The sequence below is a fragment of the Salvia hispanica genome, chromosome 3, assembly GCF_023119035.1.
Source record: "Salvia hispanica cultivar TCC Black 2014 chromosome 3, UniMelb_Shisp_WGS_1.0, whole genome shotgun sequence".
Taxonomy (NCBI): Eukaryota; Viridiplantae; Streptophyta; class Magnoliopsida; order Lamiales; family Lamiaceae; genus Salvia; species Salvia hispanica.
In genome coordinates this window covers 46,207,156-46,229,639 of record NC_062967.1, presented here as the reverse complement: position 1 = coordinate 46,229,639, position 22,484 = coordinate 46,207,156, and the positions used below count along the sequence as shown (strand labels likewise).

Here is a 22,484-nt window from a genome sequence, read left to right as displayed (position 1 = left end):
TTAACTAATTTGAGACAATTCGAAATATATTACTCCTATGATTTAACTATTTGGGATGTAGGGAGCATAATTTAAATTGATTGAATCAAAATCTCTCGAGGTGCCGAACATAGCAGCTAATAGGATTCATAATCGGCTGGATTATGTTAGAAATTTAATGCATTTTTGTAGTAGTATGTTTTTTTAGTGAAAAATGTCTATTTGATATACTCCACACGAGGAATGCAATCAAATACAAACTCTAAGTATTGTACAAACTCCAAATTATGACTTGGATCGCTAGAATATATCATCAGATTATAAAATAATAGCAATAAAAAATGTCAACACAAAGTTAACTGTTGATATTATATTGACATAAAAATCTTGAAATTTTGCACAGCATTATTGCGTTGATACAATACATGAGTTTGTATTTTATCACCCCATCTAGACAAATAGCCAGATTTGAGGCAACTGGAATTCGTGTATTAGTTTTATTCTGGAAACGCAAAGTGGAATTTATTAATCAAACTAGTAGACTACATAATTTTATTTGGAACTAGACTCAATTTCTCATTTCAGTGATTTCACAGTCAAAACATTGCGAATTGCGAATACTATTTGATGCAATGCTAAAGAGCTGCATTAAAACCGTAAAGACCCAATTCTTAAACCCTAGAATTGTGAGTCGCTACTCTTCTTCCCCAAACCGGTCAGCTTATAATCCTGCAGTTCAATTTGTCCTGAATGAAGCTCAGGAATGTCAATCCTCGAAAATCCAGCGCAATTATCCTGTTCCCGAGGAAGTGGAAGAAGAGTCTTCGCATCAACCAGCTCTTCCAAGCAGCCAGATTTCACATCCATGGCCCGAGTGGATGGACTTAATGGAGAAACTGTTGAAAAATGGGTATTTTGACGAAATTGGAAACCCTTTCGCCAATAATGGACAATTGGGCAGTAAAGAGGCGAATTTGATACGAACTGCTTGCTTGAATTTTGCTCGCGATCAGTACCAACTTATACGGTGCTATATCTATTGCTCTCTCTCTCTCTAAACCAACTTATATGCTTTACTGAGAAATGATTTGTTAATTTTCTGTTTGAATGGTTTCATTTGCATAGTCAATGTTTCTCGTTTTGGACTGAGGTTTTAAATAAGCAATGTTTGTTAATGTTGAATTGATTGTGTTGCTGTGGAATGAGTAAAATCAGATACAGTACTTGTCTTATGTGTGTATCGAGTGCTCAAAATGTTGCAACAATTTGCTTGTTGCTAAATACTTGCAGCAGTTCCCGTTTTATATGAATCTATACTCTGATATGCAGATACTTGTCACGAAAAGACATTATGGTAATTGCTGGGTCTGGATGTCCGAGCATGGATAGGAAAGTTGCAAACTCGGGAAAGCGTCTAAGGGCACATGTAGGGATAAATGAAGGAAATGTATGTGTATTGAGTATGCCTTTTAATTAAGAAAACCATGTTGTGTTTGTTGTACTACTACTATATTTTAAGATAATGTGATCCGTTTTAGTAGGTTTGCAGCTCTTGTATTCTAAGAGGTGATTGTGACAGAGCGTATGTGACAGCACGTGAGGATGAAGGGGGTAGAACCGTGGATGTTATGCGCTTTTTGTTGACATACGGTCTTCATCCCCTGATTGGTTCCGTGGAAAATAAGCCATCGTTAAACAAAAATGTTAAAGAATCTGTCAGAACATTGTTAAAAGAAATGGTAGACGTCAAGGTTGATGAGCATGACCGCGAAACACCAAACGAAACTACTCAAAATCGGACTCCATCTACTCAAGAAAGTGGTGGCAACCAAGACCAGAGTCACACTCATATTCCACTAAAGCAAGGTGATTGGATTTGTCCCAAGTAAGATGCATATCCAGCTTATAACATATATGCATACCCTGTTAGTCATTCACAGTTCTATAATATTGATGATAATTTTCTTATATTTTGTCTAGATGCAATTTCGTTAATTTTGCTCGAAATGTCAAGTGCTTGAGGTGTAATGGCCTATTCCAGGAAAGGTTAAAAAAGTTATCAGAAGAACAGGGGGATCTTCCTTTGAAGAAAGGCGACTGGAAATGTGACAAGTATAATAAGTTGAAACTAGTTTACTTCTATTTTACTGATTTGATCAAATTGTTAGTGTTCCTTGTTATTCTTTGTTTTTTAAGTGGTTATTTTTTCCTGCAGGTGCTACTTTCTCAACTTTGCTAGAAATACGAGGTGTTTGCAGTGCAAGGAGAATCCTCCAAAGCGGCAGTTGAATCCTGGCGAGTGGGAGTGTGACTCGTAAGGCCTTATATATGTGACTCAATTTTGAGGACATGCTCTGTCGAATTTTGGAGATTCACATTGATCTATATTTGTAGGTGCAATTATATAAACTTCAAAAGAAATATGGTATGTCTGAAATGTGACCACAGGAGACCGATTGCATCTCAAACCGTGAACAAGAATAATCAGACACAGGTTTGGCATGAGCAAGAGAGGTCGAGTAGGTATAAGGGCGACGATTCCTTCAAATTCGTTGAGAGTGAAAATGAAGATCAAATTGGGTCAAGCTCAAATCAATCACCTGGCTTCAAGGACTTTCCAGTTGCTGGAGGTAAGAGCGACTTGTCCTGCGACGTGCAAAAGCATGACACATGGAAAAGGGAAATGGCAGTTAAGAGCAGAGCTGTGATTCGTGAAACGGAAGATTTGGGCAGACACAAAGCATACGTATTTCAAGGAAGAAGGGAAGATCCTGCATCAGGCGTTGATGACGACATGGCTGAATGGTTTGGTAAGGGTCTGGGCTCATGATCATGAACATCAAATCACCACAAAGTAAGATTGTCTGTGATTTTGTTTGGTCTTAGAAAGTGAATTCCATGATACATTTGCAGATAATTTATCCAAGCTTGGTGACTATGTTTCCAAATGGAGAAAATCTGTTCATTCCGGATAATGAAATGTTTTAAATTTTGTTTATGTTCGCCACTTTGCATTTACTTTAAAATGATCAAGTGCAATATTCATATTGCAAAATGTTTTGTTTCTGGCTTGACCAGTGGTCAAACCGGTCTGACCAGTTTAAGTATGAACAGACACAGACGGCTTCATCGGTTTATCCAATTATTAAAACATTGGTATTTCCACATTATAATGACACTAGTACTTGTTAAAGCTTGCTTATTCCATTTGATCAATTTAATATCGAGCGATATCCTTGCCGATTTGAAAATCTGCATGGTTGCGTAACACTATTAAATATTGTTAACAAAGTATATAAATGATGCGATTTTAGTATTTTACAATAGATTCTACGAAAATGATAGTATTTTTGTAGAATTCTACTACTATACCTCTCGTACCTAAATTCAATATTTTTCCAAGTTTTACATTCAATAATCATCTTATAATATGCCCCAACATAATCTTTTGTGGGAAGTTAAATGAGTAATAAAAGTTTTATCAGTGTTTTCCTCAAAGCATCTCAACATGGGAAAATTCTGTGTTACTTTAACAAAGTCATTTCTAACTTTCACTTCTATTCTATGATATTAATACAATACTACCAGGCTTTCTTTTGCTAAAGAGCATCAGTATAATGCCAATTGTATTCTAAAATATCCACATTTAACCACAACAAAATAATGATACTGGTGAGAAAGAATAATGAAAACTATTCATATAGACATGATACGTATATTTGTATAGTTGTAGTGTATATAGATTAGTAGTGCTATAGAAAATTGAGCACCTTTTGGTAGTAGGGTGGAGAAATACAATTTTGCCCTCTGCTTTTGGGTGATGCTTTTATTCTTTTATTGCTATTTATCCTCAAAGATTGCAAAAGCCATCCTGTCCTCAAATGTCATAACATATCAACTCTGACTTTTTCACTTCTTTGATCTCTCTCCCTCTCCCTCTCTCGCCCCATATTCTCAAGTGCACTGAAATATGGGTTCTGAAGGATCTTCGCAGGTTGTTGGTGAGCTTCCAAACCCTAATTAGTTTCGCATTCAGATCAGTCTGATTTTCATTTCTTTTATTTTGTGTTTATCCCTCTTTGTTGGGGTCTCCTAGATGCTTACATACTTCGAATTTGGGGAGCTAGGGCCATTGATTAAGCTTCTTTGGTTTGTTTTGACGTGAATTGCTGTAGAATTTGCTTACAAACTGAACTCTACTTTAATATCTTCGGCTATCAAAGTTCTGTTTACTGTATGTTACATATTGATATTTTATGCAAAATTTGAACCTAAGCTTAGTAATTTCTTCGGTTGGCTTGCGGCAATTGAAATTTAAGGAAGCGGATAAATGTTGCACTGGATACCTAAGGAGAAAATTCTTTGGAGAAAGTAGATTGAGAATAAGGTTATTAAGATTTTATTGAAAGTATGATGCAGGGGAATGGCTTCTTTTCCTCGATGAGGTCACTGGAGCATGGCTGCTGCTATGGCTTGAAGCAGCCTATCTATACTCCAGTTAATAATGCAGAACCCAACCTAGGTTGTAATGGGTGAAATGCAGTATCTTGATTCAGCACGTTGGCGTTAGTTCGTGTGCATGTCTCAGTCTGACTAGTTAAGAGGTTTATATGCTGCACGGCTTACTGTAGCTGAATACCCATGAACTTTTTCATGAAAATGTTAGCTAGCATGAGTAAGTTGGGTCTGTATTTAGTGGCTGCTGCTGGTGAATAATGAACTATTAGGTTTTTGTGATTTATATGGAACTAGTAGTTTAGCTGTTATTCATCATCTTTTGAGATAGATCACTTCTTGTGATCAGCTGTTTCCTTGGCTGTAATTCAACTGCTTAGTTCAGACCTTAATTTGATATACAAACTGTCAGAATCATGCCCAAGAATATTTTGAAGTGAGAGATTAAGAATGAATTAGGTGGAAATTTATGGTTGTGGTCAGCCAGCTTCTTTTGATCTGTCTTTTCCTTCATCTTCAGTGTGAGACATCTTATGTTGACACTTGACCTACCATAAACCTGGCTTCTACAGACATCCATTCACCTAAATCGATTTAGTCCTTTGTTTCTCCAACCTCCTTTGTACAAACATTAATACTTTGTACTGGTAAGAAATCTGGAACGGTTGAGAATACATTTTTAGTGAAAATTTGAAATGACATGTGAAAGAAATTCATCTAAAAGGTTATTCAAATATTGATACTATGTAGCATCAGGTTTCAAACATTGTTAACGAAGGGCATTTCAATTAATAGCTCACGAGTAGTGATATTTGAAGCTAACATTAATACTTCTTACTTGGCTACATACAAGAGATTAGGTTTATTTGTCTGTCAGGTCTCAGGTGTGTATAAAACTGGATTTTACTGTCATGCTAAAGGTTCCATCTTTGTTTCTGCTCCTGTAGTATGCTGTCTGTTTTTGTCATAGTTCATACAATATTATCACTTTAGTGATTAATCTTTCTCTAAGAGTTTTGAGAATGTCATATACTGGCATAGTGCCATGTTGATATTTCACTTTGTTGTCAGACGCACAATTGTAACTCTGGATGTTATGCTGTTCTACTAATAAACAATAATGATAAAATTACTAATAGCTGCTCAACTAATTTTTTGAGTGTGCCCCAAACAATTGTCATCCTTCTTAAATATCTTCTTGCACATATCTTACTGGACCATCCTCTTCTATTTACGAGATAAGACTTTGACTCCACACCTAACTAACTACTGGTGCTCCACCCAGCTCTAATCTAATGGTAGTCAATTTAATTTTTTAAAACTCCTATTAATGATCATCCCAAAAGATGATATATCTATCTACGTGATAATCGTAGACTGGGGCTTCCACCCTAAATTATTTAGTTGTAACTTAAGCTTTGGCCTGGATGTTGTTATGAATTTTGTGTTTCATATATCAATTTCTTAGATCATTTCAGTGATGTAACTCATGTTACTCAATACTCATGCATCCGCAGTTTCCATGCTTCATCTTTGTATGTTGTAACCATATTGATCTATGATGACATCATGACAATAATGCTCCCTTTTCAGTACCAAGGAGCTTCAGGTTATTGGAAGAGCTCGAGAGAGGAGAGAAAGGAATAGGAGATGGAACTGTAAGTTATGGGATGGATGATGCCGATGATGTATACATGCAGTCATGGACAGGAACCATCATCGGTCCTCCTAATGTTAGTTCCCCTTTACATTTTTATTTTTCTCATTTAACTCTCACGAAAGTTGTGTACTATAAATTCCATTTTCCTTGATCATGCACTTACCCAGCTATTCATTGACTCGAAAGCTTGAAAAAAATTATTGGTAAAATTTGCTTGTTACCTCTGTAACTGTATGAACAGACTGTACACGAAGGCCGCATATACCAGTTAAAACTGTTCTGTGGGAAAGACTATCCAGATAATCCGCCAAATGTGAGGTTCCAGACACGGATAAATATGAGCTGTGTAAACCTAGAAACTGGTGTGGTAAGTACTCATCTTAAAGAGGCTTGTTATGCGCTATACCAGATGTGCTTTAATGAACAATTTCCAGGTCGAACCCAATCGCTTCCCTATGCTTTCTAACTGGAAAAGAGAGTGCACAATGGAGGATATCTTGATACAGCTCAAAAAAGAAATGATGTCTCCCCAAAATCGTAAACTGTCTCAGCCTCCTGATGGTTAGTCTCTTCTAATTTGCTTCTTTGCAGATGAACTAGAAATTTATGAATCACATTTCATCACTCTAGCCGTCTAGCGTATTGCTTGTTTTCCTTCATTGCTCTGAACTGCGGATTACGAGATGCCTTTAGCATAGAAATGTTATGGAACTGGCTGTTAATTTTATTTGAATTTTGTTATTGATATGAAACAAGAACCTCTAATTCATGTTTGGTTTTCTATTACCTTTTACTTTCTCGTGTTCTATGTAAAATTCATAGATTTCTTGTTAACAGGGAACGAGGATGCTAGGTTGGAAAAAGGGATAGTCATCAGATGCTGCATTCTCTAATTTAACCAATTATTATCATTATTATACATAAAAAACTGTAAAATGTCATGTAGTTTGTGGAATATGTATAACATACTCACTTCCATTATCCATCCAATAATTTGTGTTATTGTATACATTGTGCACATTTTAGCTTTTACACGTGGACAAATAGGGTAAAATTCGTTTTTGCTGTAATATTTGGCTGTTATTCCATTTCAATGAAAACTTTTGCTGGTTGAAGAAAAAATGATTAATGACGTTTCGTGGGCCTATATGTGTAACGCATAGTTTCGTTACGAATTGGGTTTATATGAATTAAATGTTGTCGAGACCAACAAGTCCATGATGAATGATTAAAGTTGAATTGTAGTCTTACTATCATTTGATTTTTGGGTTTAATTTCATACTCAAAATCCAATCTGTCGTGTCCACAATAAGTTCAATTGCTATTTGAACTGGAATGCTATTTTCTGAACACACTCATGTTTTTTTGGGATCTTAAAATTAAAGAGTTGATCTTCAGGGAATTGATGGAAATAGTTGAAACTAATTAGCTAAAACATCAATTCAGGCTTTAATAATTTTAATGAGATTAAGAGTTTAATTAATTTTTCGTAACTGTCCGATTCTGAATTAATTAAATTAATTAGTTATTTTATTTTGAACCGACATGAAATACTTTGATTAACTTTAAAGTCCTATAAATTATACTAGGGGTGTTCAGTTTGCAAGATTGATCCGGGATTAAATTTTTAGTGTGTTTGGTTCATGAGAATCAACCCCATAACTCAATTCTAGATAGATAATCATGAGATAATTAGTCATAACTAAACCCTATGACTAAAATAATCCCATAACTCAATCCTAGATTATATCTTGGTATTATTTTATCTTGAAAACCGAACACCATCTAAGTGTTGTATATTACTGTATTAGGTAATAAAGTGGATAACACCAAACAAAAATAATTACAAATATTATACTTATATAATAAACTATATCCGAATACAAGAAAAATATGCACAAGAGAATTTACATCTTTGATGCGTGTATATGTATCAATTCCTAACACTTAAAGTTTAAAACAAGCTATAACTATATATTAGTTCAAAATACCAAGGTATGGATTGACAACTCTGTGATAAAAAATGATTAATTTTTACATTCATTAAGAAAAAGAACTTGAACCGGCCCGGCCTGACCCGAGTCTGACCCGCGTGTGGCCCTTAATGTGAACTCATTCTAGGAACCCCTAGGCATGCTTTACGTGGAAAAGTAATGCAGATTGCAGCACACACCAACACCAATTCGTTAAGCAATTATCTATTGATTATCAAATAGTAACAACCGAAAAAGATAAAAGACAAAAATTAATAATGTGCAATATTCCGAAATTATGCTTATACAAGTAGGTCATGGCTTTACAGATAATCACGACCTTAAGAAAAGAATACTCAAATACAAATGGTTATTTCTTAAGTCTTAAGTTAAGAATGGATTTCATTTAATATTTAGTTAACGAGACACTTAACTGGAATCGAAATTGATTGCCCATACAATGATAACATAGTACTAAAATCTATAAGACTTGTAGTAATATACTCCATATGTTGAAAATGTTTGATAATGTATTAGATTTATTCGAGGGACAACTTTTGTAGTCACGAAATAAGATTTTCATTGCGGAGATAATTAACTCGATCGGTAGACTCGTATTAGAGTATATATTTTTTTTCTTTCTATGCAAGCTAAAAAAAGGAAATGACTCAAGTTAAGTGAACATTAGTATTAATCCGTGAAAGACGTAGGGAATAATAGTTCCTTTTTTATATACCCTACTAACAAATATAAATATTTATCATGTCTAAAGCTGGTAATAACTTTTAATTTGCCGCTAAAGAAAGAGGTGAATTAAATATGAGAGGAACGTAGTAGTACGTATATGGAGTCGTTAGTAGTATAATATATTAGGTGATGCTAAAGCCAAAGTCTGAGTGGATATCCAATTTATTCGGACAACTGATGCTTTGATTGGCCGAGTTTATCTATGCGCTGTTGTCCACGATGCTATCCTTTTTACTTTTTGGCATCTGTATAAAATAATTATTCTAGTTTATGGACGTGTAATCACTTTTTTTATTGTTTTAGTGTTTTCGGAACTAAAGTTTATTAAAAAATATTGAACACAAAAATTCCATAGCTAAAATGTGTAAAGTTTAAAATTGAAAGTTCATAAACTAGAAACCATCTATGTGATTAAATCAATATTTTATTACTCCTCCCGTACCATAAAAATAATAACATTTTCTATTGAAGGATGTCCCATAAAAATATCCCCTTTTATTTTTGGTAACGTTCTTCCTCTAATACAGTGAGTCTCATTTTCCATTAATACTGCTATAATTACCTATTTTTCTATCTCTATCTTACTTTATTAATTGAGCCTTAATTTTCGTGTCATCCCAATTATCTATATTTTTATGGAACAGAGGGACTGAAGGAGTAATATGTACCCTGAGTGGTTGGGAGATGGGGGCTGAGCTTTTGGGAAGAAGATCACATGGCACATTTCATTGTAGCTAAAAATTATTCAAGATTTTTTTCTCTCCAAAATGGATACATATATTAGGAGACAATACAATACAGTATTACAATACCAACTTTTCCATATGGTGCTTGAAATATAATTCAAACGGTTAATTAATAGCCAAGTAACATTGAGTGAATTCGACTCGACGATTGTGGAAAACACATGAAATCTCCTGCCATGTAATTCAGAGATTAGAGGGTTGTGATTATTTTCCAAAAAAGAAATAGGGGAAGGGATTAAAGAGTGGTAAATGGTGACTTGACGCAACAGAGCATCAAACTGTGATGCAATACATCTCTCTTCTTCATTTTTACCTAAAACTAAAATGGAATCATATAAAAACCAAAGCTATACATCCAAAAATAAATAACAGACCGAAGGAATAATATAATTTCTCATGTTTCCACAGTAAGCAAATTTACATTTATATTTAGAATTACTCTATTGATATTTTAAAATAATATTGCTACTAAAATACTAGTATTTTTTTCACTTTTAAAGGTAATACTACTAGAAAACCAAAGCAGTAAAATAATTCTGACAAAGCGTAGCTTGTTTGTGCGTGATTCCTTCCCCGCAACAATATCATTTTTATCATGCCACAATTATTAGGCAAGCAATTAATTAATTTTAATGTAAGGGCCCACGTTTAATTTGACTATTAATCTATTTCTCTGGCTACATTCGAAATATTATATAGTATTTATTTATGTGGATTCATTAGTCTCCGAGTCGCAAACATTATTCTTCCCATGGCATCGTTAAGATTTGCAACTTGGTACCACTCTACCAAGATGTTGGTCAAACTATGAATAAAAGAATATTTGTCTACCAAAATTAATTCGCCCAACCGTACGGATCTTACTATTTATTTATTAAAATAAATCGTTTTAATTATGAAATTTGGTTGGCTTCAATTTGGATATTGCGTCTGATTATTTTACCAAATAAATTTGTACTTATTTCAGCTATATATTAACGGAATAAACTGCATTTGCTGGTCGAAGTTGGCCTATATTTGTTCATTTATATGCTAAGAATAAAGATAATTGTACATTAATTCATAACAAAAACAATTTTATTACGTATAACGTAGGGATAAAGAAAAAGAACACGATTTGCGTGACCAACGAGATGATGTAACCACCCATTGTTTTAACTTTTAATCGTTGTTGTACTTTATCTCTAATAATATTTTTTTTCAGAAAAAAGTATAGCAAATTTCAGTAAACGTGCCAAATCAAAATTAATAAATAATTAAGGCAAATAAAAGCTTGTAATATTCCCATAATATTTGAAATTTTAAAGATTTGGTGTATATTGAGAGATGTGATTAAATTAAAAAAAGTCCTCTTAGAAATCGAGTATTTTCTTTTAATGTATAAATGAATGTTTTTTCACAAAAAATATTATACAAATGTAGAATAAATGAATTTGGAATGAATAGGCATTTTGATTTATTTGTCTTTGCCAAAAACGACTAAAGATTTTCACATACTCAGCCAGCGCCCTATCTCCAGAAATCCCTCTCTCTATCATTCCGTTTCTATAAATACCGCAAAGCAACCCCCATTTGTGTATGAACCAACCGCAGTGATTCCTTCTCCTTTAATTTGTATATCTCCGTTGTAAAAGCAACATTTTTTTGATTCTAACTCTGTTTCAACAAGTAACAAAAGGCAACAAGTTATTCCTTCTCCTTTCCCAATCCCATTTTATTTTTTTTCCATAAATTCACTAATTGGAGACGGCATCTGCATGCTATACAGGAATGGAAGATCACAATCAGATTAGCGCTCTACAGAAACATGTAATGTTCTTCGATCGAAATAACGACGGCGTTATTTACCCCTCCGAAACTTTTGAAGGTTTCTCTCTCTCTCTCTCTCTTAATTCTCTCTATCTGTGAGTTTTACGGTGAAATTAGTGGTGTGTTGATGGGGATGAGTTGTTGATTTGTTCAGGATTTCGAGCAATTGGAGCGGGGATAGCGTTGTCCTCCGTCGCCGCCTTCTTCATAAACGTCGGCCTCAGCCGGAAAACGAGACCGGTAAAATCTCTTACTGATATTTCGGTGTTTTTGTAGAGGCTTTAATATTAAATCGACGGTAGATTTGTTGCCGATTGGACCGTTTCTACTTTCTACCAAGATTTTTTTACCGATTTTCAAATTGGGATTTTCATTCTTCCTAAAATGCAGGACCCTAAATGCCTAACACACACTCAATTTTTTCAATTTCATAGATGTTTGGGGTCAATATTTGTCAGAAAAAATTTGGTTTTATTCCGAGTACACTGTCTACCCGGTCTAGTTTTGAAACCACACCTATCTAACATGTGTGATACACATGGTTTGGTGAAATAATCTTATTTAATACTCGTCCACCATAAAAATCTCATTGAACGAATTTTAATACTCTTTTCAACCACGAAAAATAGTCAAATATACGTAGAAATTTCCTTACGTACTTTACCACTTTTTCATCAACTCTTTTACTTGTTCTCCCCTTTCTCGTACTTAATTTTTTATACACAGAAGAGTACGAAATTAATAAAATATAAAAGATAAAAAATAAAATAAGTCAAGTAAAAAGAGAAAAAGAAAATAAGAATAATAGAAGAGATAAAGATAAAATATTGAATTAAATGTGAGTAATAAATTGATAGTATTAACTTCCATTTTTAGCATGTGACGGGCGAGGAGTAATCATTTCAATAATGGAATGAATTGGAAATTTTGTTAATATTGAGACTTTATAAAATACTCCCTCCGTCCCTGATTAAGAGTCACACTCTGACCGGACACGGGTTTTAAGAAATATAAAGAAAAGATGTTGAAAAAGTTAGTGGAATGTGAGACCCACTTTTTTATATTGGTTTTATAATAAAATGTAAGTGAAGTGAGTTGGTGGAATGTGAGACCTACTTATCATTTATGGTAAAAATGTAGTGTGACTCTTAATTGGGAATAAACCAAAATGGAAAAGTGTGACTCTTAATCAGGACGGAGGGAATAATCAATTACAGTATATAATTACTTTAAATGTTGTCCCATGGCATGTGTTAAAGATGTGGCATCGTTTAAATAGTTGGACATTTTGTCTGTATAGTATTTTTCTGACTGTCGTGTCATATATAATTTCCCTCAGCTTTGAGATTATGTGACATTTAAAAATAATGTCAGCATTATTATATAATCGATTATCGTCGGAATTGACTAGAAATTAACTAAATTTAGTTAATTTTCTAAACATTTGCTCGAAAGAATTACATAGTGATTTGTAGGGCTCCATCACACGAATGCTACATTTAAATGTTATTGTGTTCATATAGTATTTTCTGACTGTTACATCATATATAATTTTTCCTAAATTTGTGATTATGAGAATTAATAAGAATGTTAACATTATTATATGATCGGTCATTTTTAAAAGACGTGGTGTTAATAAGAACTCAACCAAATATGTGATCTTTCCTACCATTTGTCATAAATATTTAAACAATACAGTAGTATGAATCACTTAAAAGACTTCCCCAATTTGCAAATACGTAAGTGAAAGGAGAACATAAAATTAGTTTTTTTTGGTAGAAGTTAGAACTAATAGTCTGGTACATTACACCCATCATTAAATATAGTAATCATAGTAAATTCCACTTTTACCTTCCAACACAAATAGAAACGACACACCACCTTCAAGTTTAAAGCGAAGGCCAAAAGTAGAATCGCATGCCAATTAGTAATGATACGAGGCTGATATTTCTTGGCCCCTCTCTCATCCTTTTATTTTTGATCTGAATATGTTTTTAGTTATGCTATATGGAGATGTATACTCTTATGATTGACAATACATACGATTGAGTATTTTTATTATCATTTTAAGGATTTCTTCAATCCTAGCCTTTTCAACCAATATCAATTAAGTTTGTCGAATCAAATTATTTTCTTATCCATCATAGTAAATGATAGTAGTAATTTTTTTGAGGCGTTGTAAATTATATCAATTATGAATAATACATTTTCCTAAATCTATTAAGTACTCCTAGTAAGTAGTAATTTATATCTTAGGCATGCGTTTGTAGTTGGCTAGGAGATATTCAAGAATTGTAGAGAAGAAATGAGACATAATTGTAGAGAAAAATGAGAGAGATACTGAGAAGGGACCCATAGTTTGAGAGATAGCGACAATTAGAAAAATGATTTTGTTCTTCTTGCTAAATTTATTATCGAACACCAGACAAATATTTATGCACTATAAAAATCTGGGAAAATATCCCCATCCACTCAAAATCAAATCAAATCCTAACAAAACAGTGAAATAAATCATACTCCATGATTCTGATTGTCAGCCCATTTCATGCATAAAATTGCAAATATAATACTTTTAAGTATAAAATATCTGTATCAGAATATCATAGAATACTAATAAATATAATAGTATATAGTATATACTATAAAATATCTGTATCAGAATATCACAGAAAACAACAAGATATAGCGTGGGTGCGTATGTCCATAACAAAAAATGTATTACTTGAAGCTATTAAAGAAGTTAGGAAGAACATTTTTTTAACACAGTTTAGGTGTAGAACCATTTTTTAAATAGTTTAAATTTAAGACATGTGTGATTGCATTAGTCATCTCTACTTATTTGTAGCAATGATAAGTTGATAACCATAACTTCCATTTATCATGACTTGTTATATTCATTATACGAGAGTTACTTGAATTGTCACTTTTGTGACGATTTAAACTGCATGTGATTGCGAAAGATAAAATCCAGTTTGTTCACAGGTTCGATTTTATCATACGTTGCTAAAAAAACTGTCATCTCAACTTTGTCATGAATGGACCTTTTAGTATTACTATTTGTGATCTTCAAGGTGCAAGGATAGATATATTGTGAGGGTTTTACTAGTCACTTTCTTTCCGTAGTGAATAATCTAGAAGCCACGAATGGAAAATGAAATTATGGTTTTGTGTTGGTTTATTGGATGCAGGGGCAACCCTTCTCTTTTCATTTTCCAATTGAGGTGAAAAACATCAAACTGGCAAAGCATACTAGTGATTCTGGTGTCTATGACAAAGAAGGAAGGTACACTTCTCTTGCTTATTCTTTACATGAATACTATATGTCAAGACACTTTAATGATTTCACAAGTCTTCACATGGGATATTATTCTAAATTCTAGCTTGGATGTTTTAACAATCATTACAGGAATTTTTTTTTTCTAATCAAGATTTACTGCCTTTAGCAAAGAAGTAGTAGTATAATTTTGTAAAGATCAAATGATTGTTTGATAATGCAAGTGGAATATATTTTATTATAAGCTTATGACTAATTGAGGAGACCAACAAAAGAAATTTATAGTGCTTGATGACCATGATTCCTTTGCATGCAATGACTAGTCACATGCAATACTTTCTTGATCTTAGTATATATTGAGTTTCACTTGGGATATGATTTCCTTATCATTACTACTATAAAGTGAGAAATCTCATTTTTTATACTCCATATCTTTATGTATTTTGATCTCCAATGATAATTTAGTAGTAATTTTTTAGTACTCAATAAAGTATTCAAACCCTCAACTTTTTCATGTGTTGCACTATAGCAATCAAACATGTATCTGTATGGAAAACAGAAAAATATGGGTGTCTTATGCTTCTATTCTTGATTTCACTTGGAAGGTTTGTTTCTGAAAAGTTTGAGGAGATATTTGCAAAGCATGCCCTTACACAACAACAAGCCTTGACTGCAGACGAGTTGCAAAAGTTCATGAAATCCAATAGGGAGCCAAAGGACTATGGTGGATGGTACATTTTTTCAAATCTTTTCTCATTTTTCAAGCAATGGAGTAATGTGCAATATAACAATGGGTTTGTGTGTACAGGTTGGCTGGTTACACAGAGTGGAAGATACTGCATTACCTTTGCAAGGACGAACACGGGATGCTGCACAAAGACACAATAAGAGCTGCTTATGATGGATCCCTCTTCCAGAAAATGGCTGATGAGAAAGCATCTAAGAAGAAAAAGTAAATATTCATTTCCATGGATGAGTAGCTTAAAACTGTAATCTTCTCTTTATTTGGTATTTCATTCAGTAAATCAACAGGTGTTTTAGTTATACAAGTACATTTTTTTCTTTTTCAGCAGCACAATCCATGTTTGATGAACAAAAGATTTATAAGACCATCAGCGTTGATAACTTACGCCGCCACCCCTCTCATCTCATCTCACCCTCGGGTTTCAACATTGATGTCTTCTTCACCATGTTGATATAACACCAACTGATGCATCTGTTATTTGTTTTTTTTGTGTTGTTTTGAAAAGGTATACTTTGTGTTTGTAAGTTGTATTTTGTGAAGAATGTAAAATTTGTTATATTGTGTTTGTGTATGAATTCGAACGAAACACTCAACTACAGTGGGAAATGAGGGAGTACGATAAATAGAATATAATATAATAGTCTGCATCTGATTGTGCTTCGGCCAAATTGCATGCTTTGGAAAATCCTTAGTTAGATCATATAGAAACTGAAATTTCACCACCCTGCAATATATATGTACTTTCAATAAAGATTAAAAAAGGAATACATAGAGATAGGGGAGACTGGGTTGGACCCAACTATAGATATCCCATCACTGGACCTTTTTCTATAAAATTACTTATCTTTTGGGTTGATTATCTATCAATGCTAAAGAATTAATAAAAGAATTAAATAGTGGTATGATATGGAAATAAATCTATACATTTGAGACTTTAAAAATAGAAGCAAACCTATATAATTGGGACAGACAGAGTATATTCTTTCGTACACATATTTGGTTACATATTAAAATAAAAATACTCTCGCTTCCTTGTGTTTTCTCCAACAGAATGTTGTTTTTCGTGATTTCATAACAAATTTTTGCAGGGATGAATTTCTTTAATAATTAGTAATATGATGCATGGAAATTGATTTCTTAAGATGAATATAGTTTATAGTATTGCTAATAATTTCCTAGCTATCTGAAGTTCAACTCAAAAATCAAAACTAGTTTCTTTTGATTATTGTTCTTTTTTTGATAGGTGAATTTATTTCAATAGGAATAATTCTAGCCAAATACTGCCAAACAATAAAGTAATTAAGATTGCGATCTTTTTATCCCTACTTTTATTTTTCTTGAACTTTTAAATATGCAAAGTTGAAAGGAATATATATTTAGCAGCATCAACTCTCCTTTCTACTTTCGAAAGGGTGAGGATGAGGTTGCGGCCCAGTAGCTTATTTTCCCTTTCTCCATTATAATTGTGCAGTGAATGTATGAGTGTGTGTTAGTATTTTTTAACAAACCATTTTAATAGAATATTTTAGCACCTATGTAGATAATAAATTTGTGTCTTTGAGCTGCAAAAATTGTATGCGTTTGTCGTGTAAGAATAAAGAAATCACGTCTCGACATTTGAATTTATTGAGATATTGATAAGACTATAAGAAATTAGGCATTTTCCAAAATCTTGACCCACTATATAGAATACAAACTTGGCCCAAAGACAGCTGCTCCTCAAATTAATCCCTAATTTTTCTTCCTTTTTTGTCTTATTTTATACTTTTCTGCAATATATTTTACTACCATTCTTTCCCTCCCACTTGACACATTTTTGTTTTTTTTATATCTCACTTAAAACTATGCATTTCTAAAAATGAAATATTTATCTCTATTTTATTTTCTCTCAACATTAACATATATATATATAGCTAATTAAACAACATCGCATAAAATCAAATGTCATAAATAAGATTGCTGGAGTAGTCTTTCGTAATTCATTCAATTGGAACTGGCCTTTCATCATTTTACATAATCAGTTTAATTTCATAAATTATTAGTATTACATAATCAGTTTATAATCATAAATTATTATACTAGATTATAGAAGTATAATTTATGTGACATTAAAACTAACTTGAACTTTTTAAAAAAATTATATTTATACGTATAGAGTATCATTTCATACAATATTAATTCAATTTTCTTAATAATTTTATTACACGTGATGATTACAAAGTCGTAAAAGTGACATGACACTCTATTTAACATTTTCCACATCAATCATTGTCAACGATTCAACTGACAACATTAATCTGGGATAGAAGCTATATGCGTATCCATTACTGCATATGTTAATCACAATGGCTGGGATCTACTGCAAATTCTTTTAATTTGATGAATCAATGGTCTGAAAAAGTTAGTGAAAAGGTTGTGCAAGTATATATGAAACCTATCATAGCAAGTTCGTGATCAATTGCAAAATCGATCGCATTGTCTCTTTCAATTTCAAGTTTTCTTTTGTGCTGGTGACTTCAAATCTGGATTAATTTAATTGCACGATTAAATCATTAATGGCGATCGAACTATATACTAAGTAGAGTTTGACTGCAATTTACTCTTGAGTTATATGTTCCTCCTTATCCCTAGTGTTTATACTTTATACAGTCATGGGACGGATCACCTAATCCTAATTATTATCCATATTTCATTACATGTCATTTTCTGCTATATGTAGCCATAATTATATAATTATTACTTAGTTGAAAATGCTGTGCTTACTCATAAATATTCAGCCTCTCCCTATATTGCAATTTGTCCCTTTTCTACGATTTTCTACATTTCTAAAACTTTCACATTCATGTCATAAGATAAAGCACTAATTATTCTTAAAAAAGTATGTGACTGATCTAGCTTCTGATATAGCTGTAGACCATACACAGATTATCAACCACAATATGTTACATGGAGTACATTTTTACATATATCGTGGTCTAAAATTGTCCCCATTGGAATCACCTTTTTTGCAACTCACATATACCATTATGCCTTTTCTACAAATTCAGATTATTCCACCATTATAAGATGTTAATTTACATACAACCAAAAAAATATTAGCAATTAATCAAACAATAGCAAAAAGATAAAATTGAGGGAGAAACTTCCGCTATACCTATTTATATTCATCACACTACACACACTCAAAATTCAATATATATTGCAATTGATCAGAATTCACACATCACAATCAACACATGAACATGCAGTCTCCCTCTCCCCCTCTCTTCATATTGGTTACCATAATCCTCACCCAATTATCAAAAACCTGTTATAGCGCATCACTGGATTCATTCATATACGTAGGCTGCTCCCAGCTCAAATACACCCCGGGCAGCCCCTACCAGTCCAACCTCAACGCAATCCTGACCTCCATCGTCAGCGCCGCCGCCTCTGCTAATTACAACAACTTCAAAATCGCCCTCCCGGGCTCGGCCCAGGGCGACGTCGCCTACGGCCTCTACCAGTGCCGCGGCGACCTCGCCTCGGGCGACTGCCGCCAGTGCGTCTCGGGGGCGGTGGCCCGCCTGGGGGCCACGTGCGCGGGCGCCACGGGAGGGGCGCTGCAGCTCGAGGGCTGCTTCGTCCGCTTCGACAACGACTCGTTCGTCGGGGCGGAGGACAAGACGGTGGCGGCGGACAGGTGCGGCCCGCTCGACTCGGGCGAGCTGGCGCGGCGCGACTCGGTTTTGTCGTATCTGGGCGCCGGGGGGCAGTTTTTTAGGGTGAGTGAGGCCGGGAGGGTGCAGGGCGTGGCGCAGTGCGTGCAGGATCTGAGCGTGGGGGAGTGCCAGGATTGCTTGTCGGATGCGGTCGAGCGACTCAGGACGCAGTGCGGCTCGGCTGCGTGGGGAGATATGTTCTTCGCCAAGTGCTACGCGCGCTACTCGGAGCGTGGTTACACCTCCAAACCCGGTAACTAACTTCACCCGCCTTTTTTTTACCTATATCACTTTATTTGGTTAACTCCGCCGTTAAATTATTCAGGCGACGGAGAAAAAATTGCGATGTGAAAATAAATATCGATATTTAATATATTTTCAAATTTCAAGTACATAAGATTGAATTATAAATACGTTATGAAATAGTGGGTGCGGTGTGATTTTAGAGAGTGGGCCGCTTCTTAATTATTATTAACGCTAACAGTCATAAAAATGACAATATGATGTGTCTAAATCATAGTGAAAGGGTAAATTAATTTTTTGGTGCAAGTGGGATTACCCCTAGAGCGGAAAATAATGGAAATGATGAGTTTTTGTGGATCGAAATGAAATCGTGTGTCTTAGAAGAAAGATAGCAGTCTTTGGCTTTTTTTCCCTTATATATACTAGGCCAATATATTTTGCTGAAAAAGCTGAAATATACACTCTGATATATGATCATGCCGTGAGCTTCACATAATTGAATAACTAGGAAAAGGAAAAAGTTGAAGCAAAGGTTCAGTTTCTTCCTTTTTCTGTTTTAGGGTGGGGAATTATTTTCAATGAGGCCGGCAATTCCTTTTACTTCAAGAATCTAACCCACACAATGCATAATCCAAACCACCCAAAAAAGGTTTAACTTTAAACCTTTTAATGAGGAATATATACAATACTGTATTATCTTAAAATTTAGTTGTATAGAATCCACGGTGTGCATACATAAATACAAAGGAACGGGGAAGTGCACTAATTGCTAGTCCAATTTTTTGTAGGTTAGGAGTATAACTTTTTTTGCTAGTGAATATTACTAACTTAATTCCTAGGCAATTTCATATGCGTTTAAACCGCCATATAAAAAACAATTTATGCTTTATTTTATTTTAATAAATATTCCGAAAATACAAATATTTGAAAATAATTCCGAACCGGTGGTTTTATATTTCCATTTTTTATGTTTTGTGTACGTACTGTCTTTATACAGGTAGTTAGCATTGTGTTGATATGAAGCATTGCTAAAACTAAAAATCATGATTTATTAATTATGAGATTACTACCTCACGAGCTACAAGGTTCCATTGCCACATTCTAGTTTAGTTTTGATTAATTATTTTTTCATGGGAGAGCAACAATTTATTATATATTATTGTACAGAAAATGATGATGATGATGATGATGAGCTGAATAAAACACTAGCCATTTTCATTGGACTTGTAGCTGGTGTAGCAATACTCGTGGTCTTTCTCTCTTTCTTGAGTAAAGCTTTGGATCACAAAGGTAACTCATCCTAAATCTCCCCCTTAAATTAATTACGAGTTAATAGTTGCATTTGTGAATGATGAATTAAAAAATCTATAGTAATTAACATTTCTTCAATATAATTGCAGGTGGCGGTAAATAAGCAAATCACGTAGCAATCGTGTGGTGAAATTCTTTTTTTTTTTTGTGGTTTATCTCTTTTCTTTGGCTTAAGTGAACAACGAAAAAAGTGAAGGAAAATTCAAATTTCCATTTGGTCCATGCCTTTATCTTGTCGTAGTTTTCATGAATAATATTCGTTACACTTTTGTAAAAAAGGGTTGATTCTGCAACGACGATCAAGATCATTTTAAAACCTTAGGCTAGCCAATTGATTAAATTGTTACCGAATATAATGTATTTTTTGTCGTGGTGCACCTTCAGTTCTTCCATTTCATTTCTAATTGTGTTCCAATAATTTCGATGAGGAACCTTCACCTATTTAAATCCTTTAGCCTTATTTGCACTCAACGAGTACTGATCTACGAGCATTGACAATGAGCACTTAATCATACTAACAGCTAATTATTTAAGAAGTCACAAAAATAAAACTACAAATAAATAAACACAAACAAAATATTGAAAACCAATATAGGAGAAAAATATAGTTGTGAATGTTCAAATAATCATACTTGATTTCTTTCAAAACTACTTTTTATAATTTTTAAATCAAATTCACGACTCATTACAACCTTCGCCTTAAGATGCATATATATTACTGCTATATTTGCAACGTCTAAACACGGTGTTTAGGCGGAAAATATTTTTTATTATAATGTTTTCTCTTATGCCCCATATATATAATTATTCGAGTGATTAGTATTCCTAATAAGTGAAATTCCTCCGTAACGGGAATTTTATATATTGAAGACTCATGAACTTGCCCCGAACTTCTTCTTGTAAATAAACCTAACAAATAAACAAGATAAACCAAGAAATGGAACAAGAAAAATGGATAAAAGAATAGAGAATGAATTAGTGTTATGATTTAGGTGAAGAACAAGAAAGAAATCCCAAAGGCACTTTCACATACAAACATCTAATAGCTCCGAAAACTAGCAACACAACAACTAGCAAGCATACCTTTACAATCAACCTTAGCCCGACAAAAGATTGAATGCAACCCGAAGGAATTTGATAAGTCTTCAAAAGATGAAGAAGGTGAACTCTCAAATATGGAGAAGTTGTATCTTACAAATATTCAAAAGCTAATGACAAAAAACCTAGACATTGGTATTTATACTACAGGTTAAAGTGCAAAACAAAAGAGGAAAAAGGAGAAAAAATCGCAAGTCTCACAAAAACGCCCGGGTCGGGCGTTTTTCCTCTCCAGGCCGGGCAAACTCTCTGTGGTCTGGCGTTTTGCTTGTTGAACTGTGCGACTTTTGTAAAACGACCATCACTTCCTCATCCGGGTTCCGATTGAGGCGTGTTAGGTACCCACGCGAAACTCTTTTGACGATGAAGACAATGGTGGTCATAGAAGAGCATTTGGACACCATCTTAATAGGTATATTGATGTTTGAAACGGACCCCAGCTCTGATATGGTTCATTGGATACCTTCATTCCTTCTAATGGTTTGGCAAGTCCTGGATTCACATCACTCTGCACATATTTTGTAATAGTAAATATTTTATTCTAGCCAATTTTTCTCGTATTTCTATAAACTTGAGTTTGCCAGTTTAGGAAAACTGTGGCCCAACTTTGATGATGGCTCTATGAGAACACCAAAGCCCAAAGGAGGAATGGTAGAAAAGGATTAATTATAAAGGCCCATAGAGGGTATATGTAATCGATGGGCCCATCTCTTTTCTTTTTTAGATTCTTATTTAAAGAATAA

General features: G+C 33.8%; 3 protein-coding genes across 7 annotated transcripts; all 3 read left to right on the top strand.

Moving 5' to 3' along the window:
• Positions 1-571: 571 nt before the first annotated feature.
• LOC125210330 lies at positions 572-7,101 on the top strand. Its single transcript, XM_048109888.1, has 12 exons — positions 572-1,006; positions 1,309-1,426; positions 1,521-1,864; positions 1,960-2,091; positions 2,195-2,293; positions 2,374-2,806; positions 3,961-3,980; positions 4,389-4,501; positions 6,028-6,167; positions 6,336-6,461; positions 6,529-6,655; positions 6,932-7,101. Exons 1-12 carry the CDS (start codon positions 612-614, stop codon positions 6,985-6,987), a joined length of 2,103 nt encoding a protein of 700 aa, XP_047965845.1. The 5' UTR covers positions 572-611; the 3' UTR covers positions 6,988-7,101.
• Positions 7,102-11,057: 3,956 nt separating this feature from the next.
• Positions 11,058-15,953, top strand: LOC125211240 (probable peroxygenase 4). 5 transcript variants are annotated; one of them, XM_048110964.1, is made up of 7 exons: positions 11,058-11,136; positions 11,329-11,427; positions 11,524-11,609; positions 14,558-14,652; positions 15,249-15,374; positions 15,452-15,595; positions 15,714-15,953. In XM_048110964.1, the coding sequence occupies exons 2-7, from the start codon at positions 11,331-11,333 to the stop codon at positions 15,730-15,732; spliced, it is 567 nt and encodes a 188-aa protein (XP_047966921.1). In that variant the 5' UTR covers positions 11,058-11,136; positions 11,329-11,330; the 3' UTR covers positions 15,733-15,953. The 5 variants fall into 5 exon arrangements, with proteins under 5 accessions (XP_047966921.1, XP_047966923.1, XP_047966919.1 ...); XM_048110966.1 differs by having other exon boundaries at positions 11,111-11,238; positions 15,717-15,953; XM_048110962.1 differs by having other exon boundaries at positions 11,111-11,238.
• A 2,601-nt stretch (positions 15,954-18,554) lies between these two features.
• LOC125211237 (plasmodesmata-located protein 6-like) lies at positions 18,555-21,035 on the top strand. The gene is made up of 3 exons (XM_048110960.1): positions 18,555-19,342; positions 20,500-20,622; positions 20,733-21,035. Exons 1-3 carry the CDS (start codon positions 18,625-18,627, stop codon positions 20,744-20,746), a joined length of 855 nt encoding a protein of 284 aa, XP_047966917.1. The 5' UTR covers positions 18,555-18,624; the 3' UTR covers positions 20,747-21,035.
• The last annotated feature ends 1,449 nt before the right edge of the window (positions 21,036-22,484 follow it).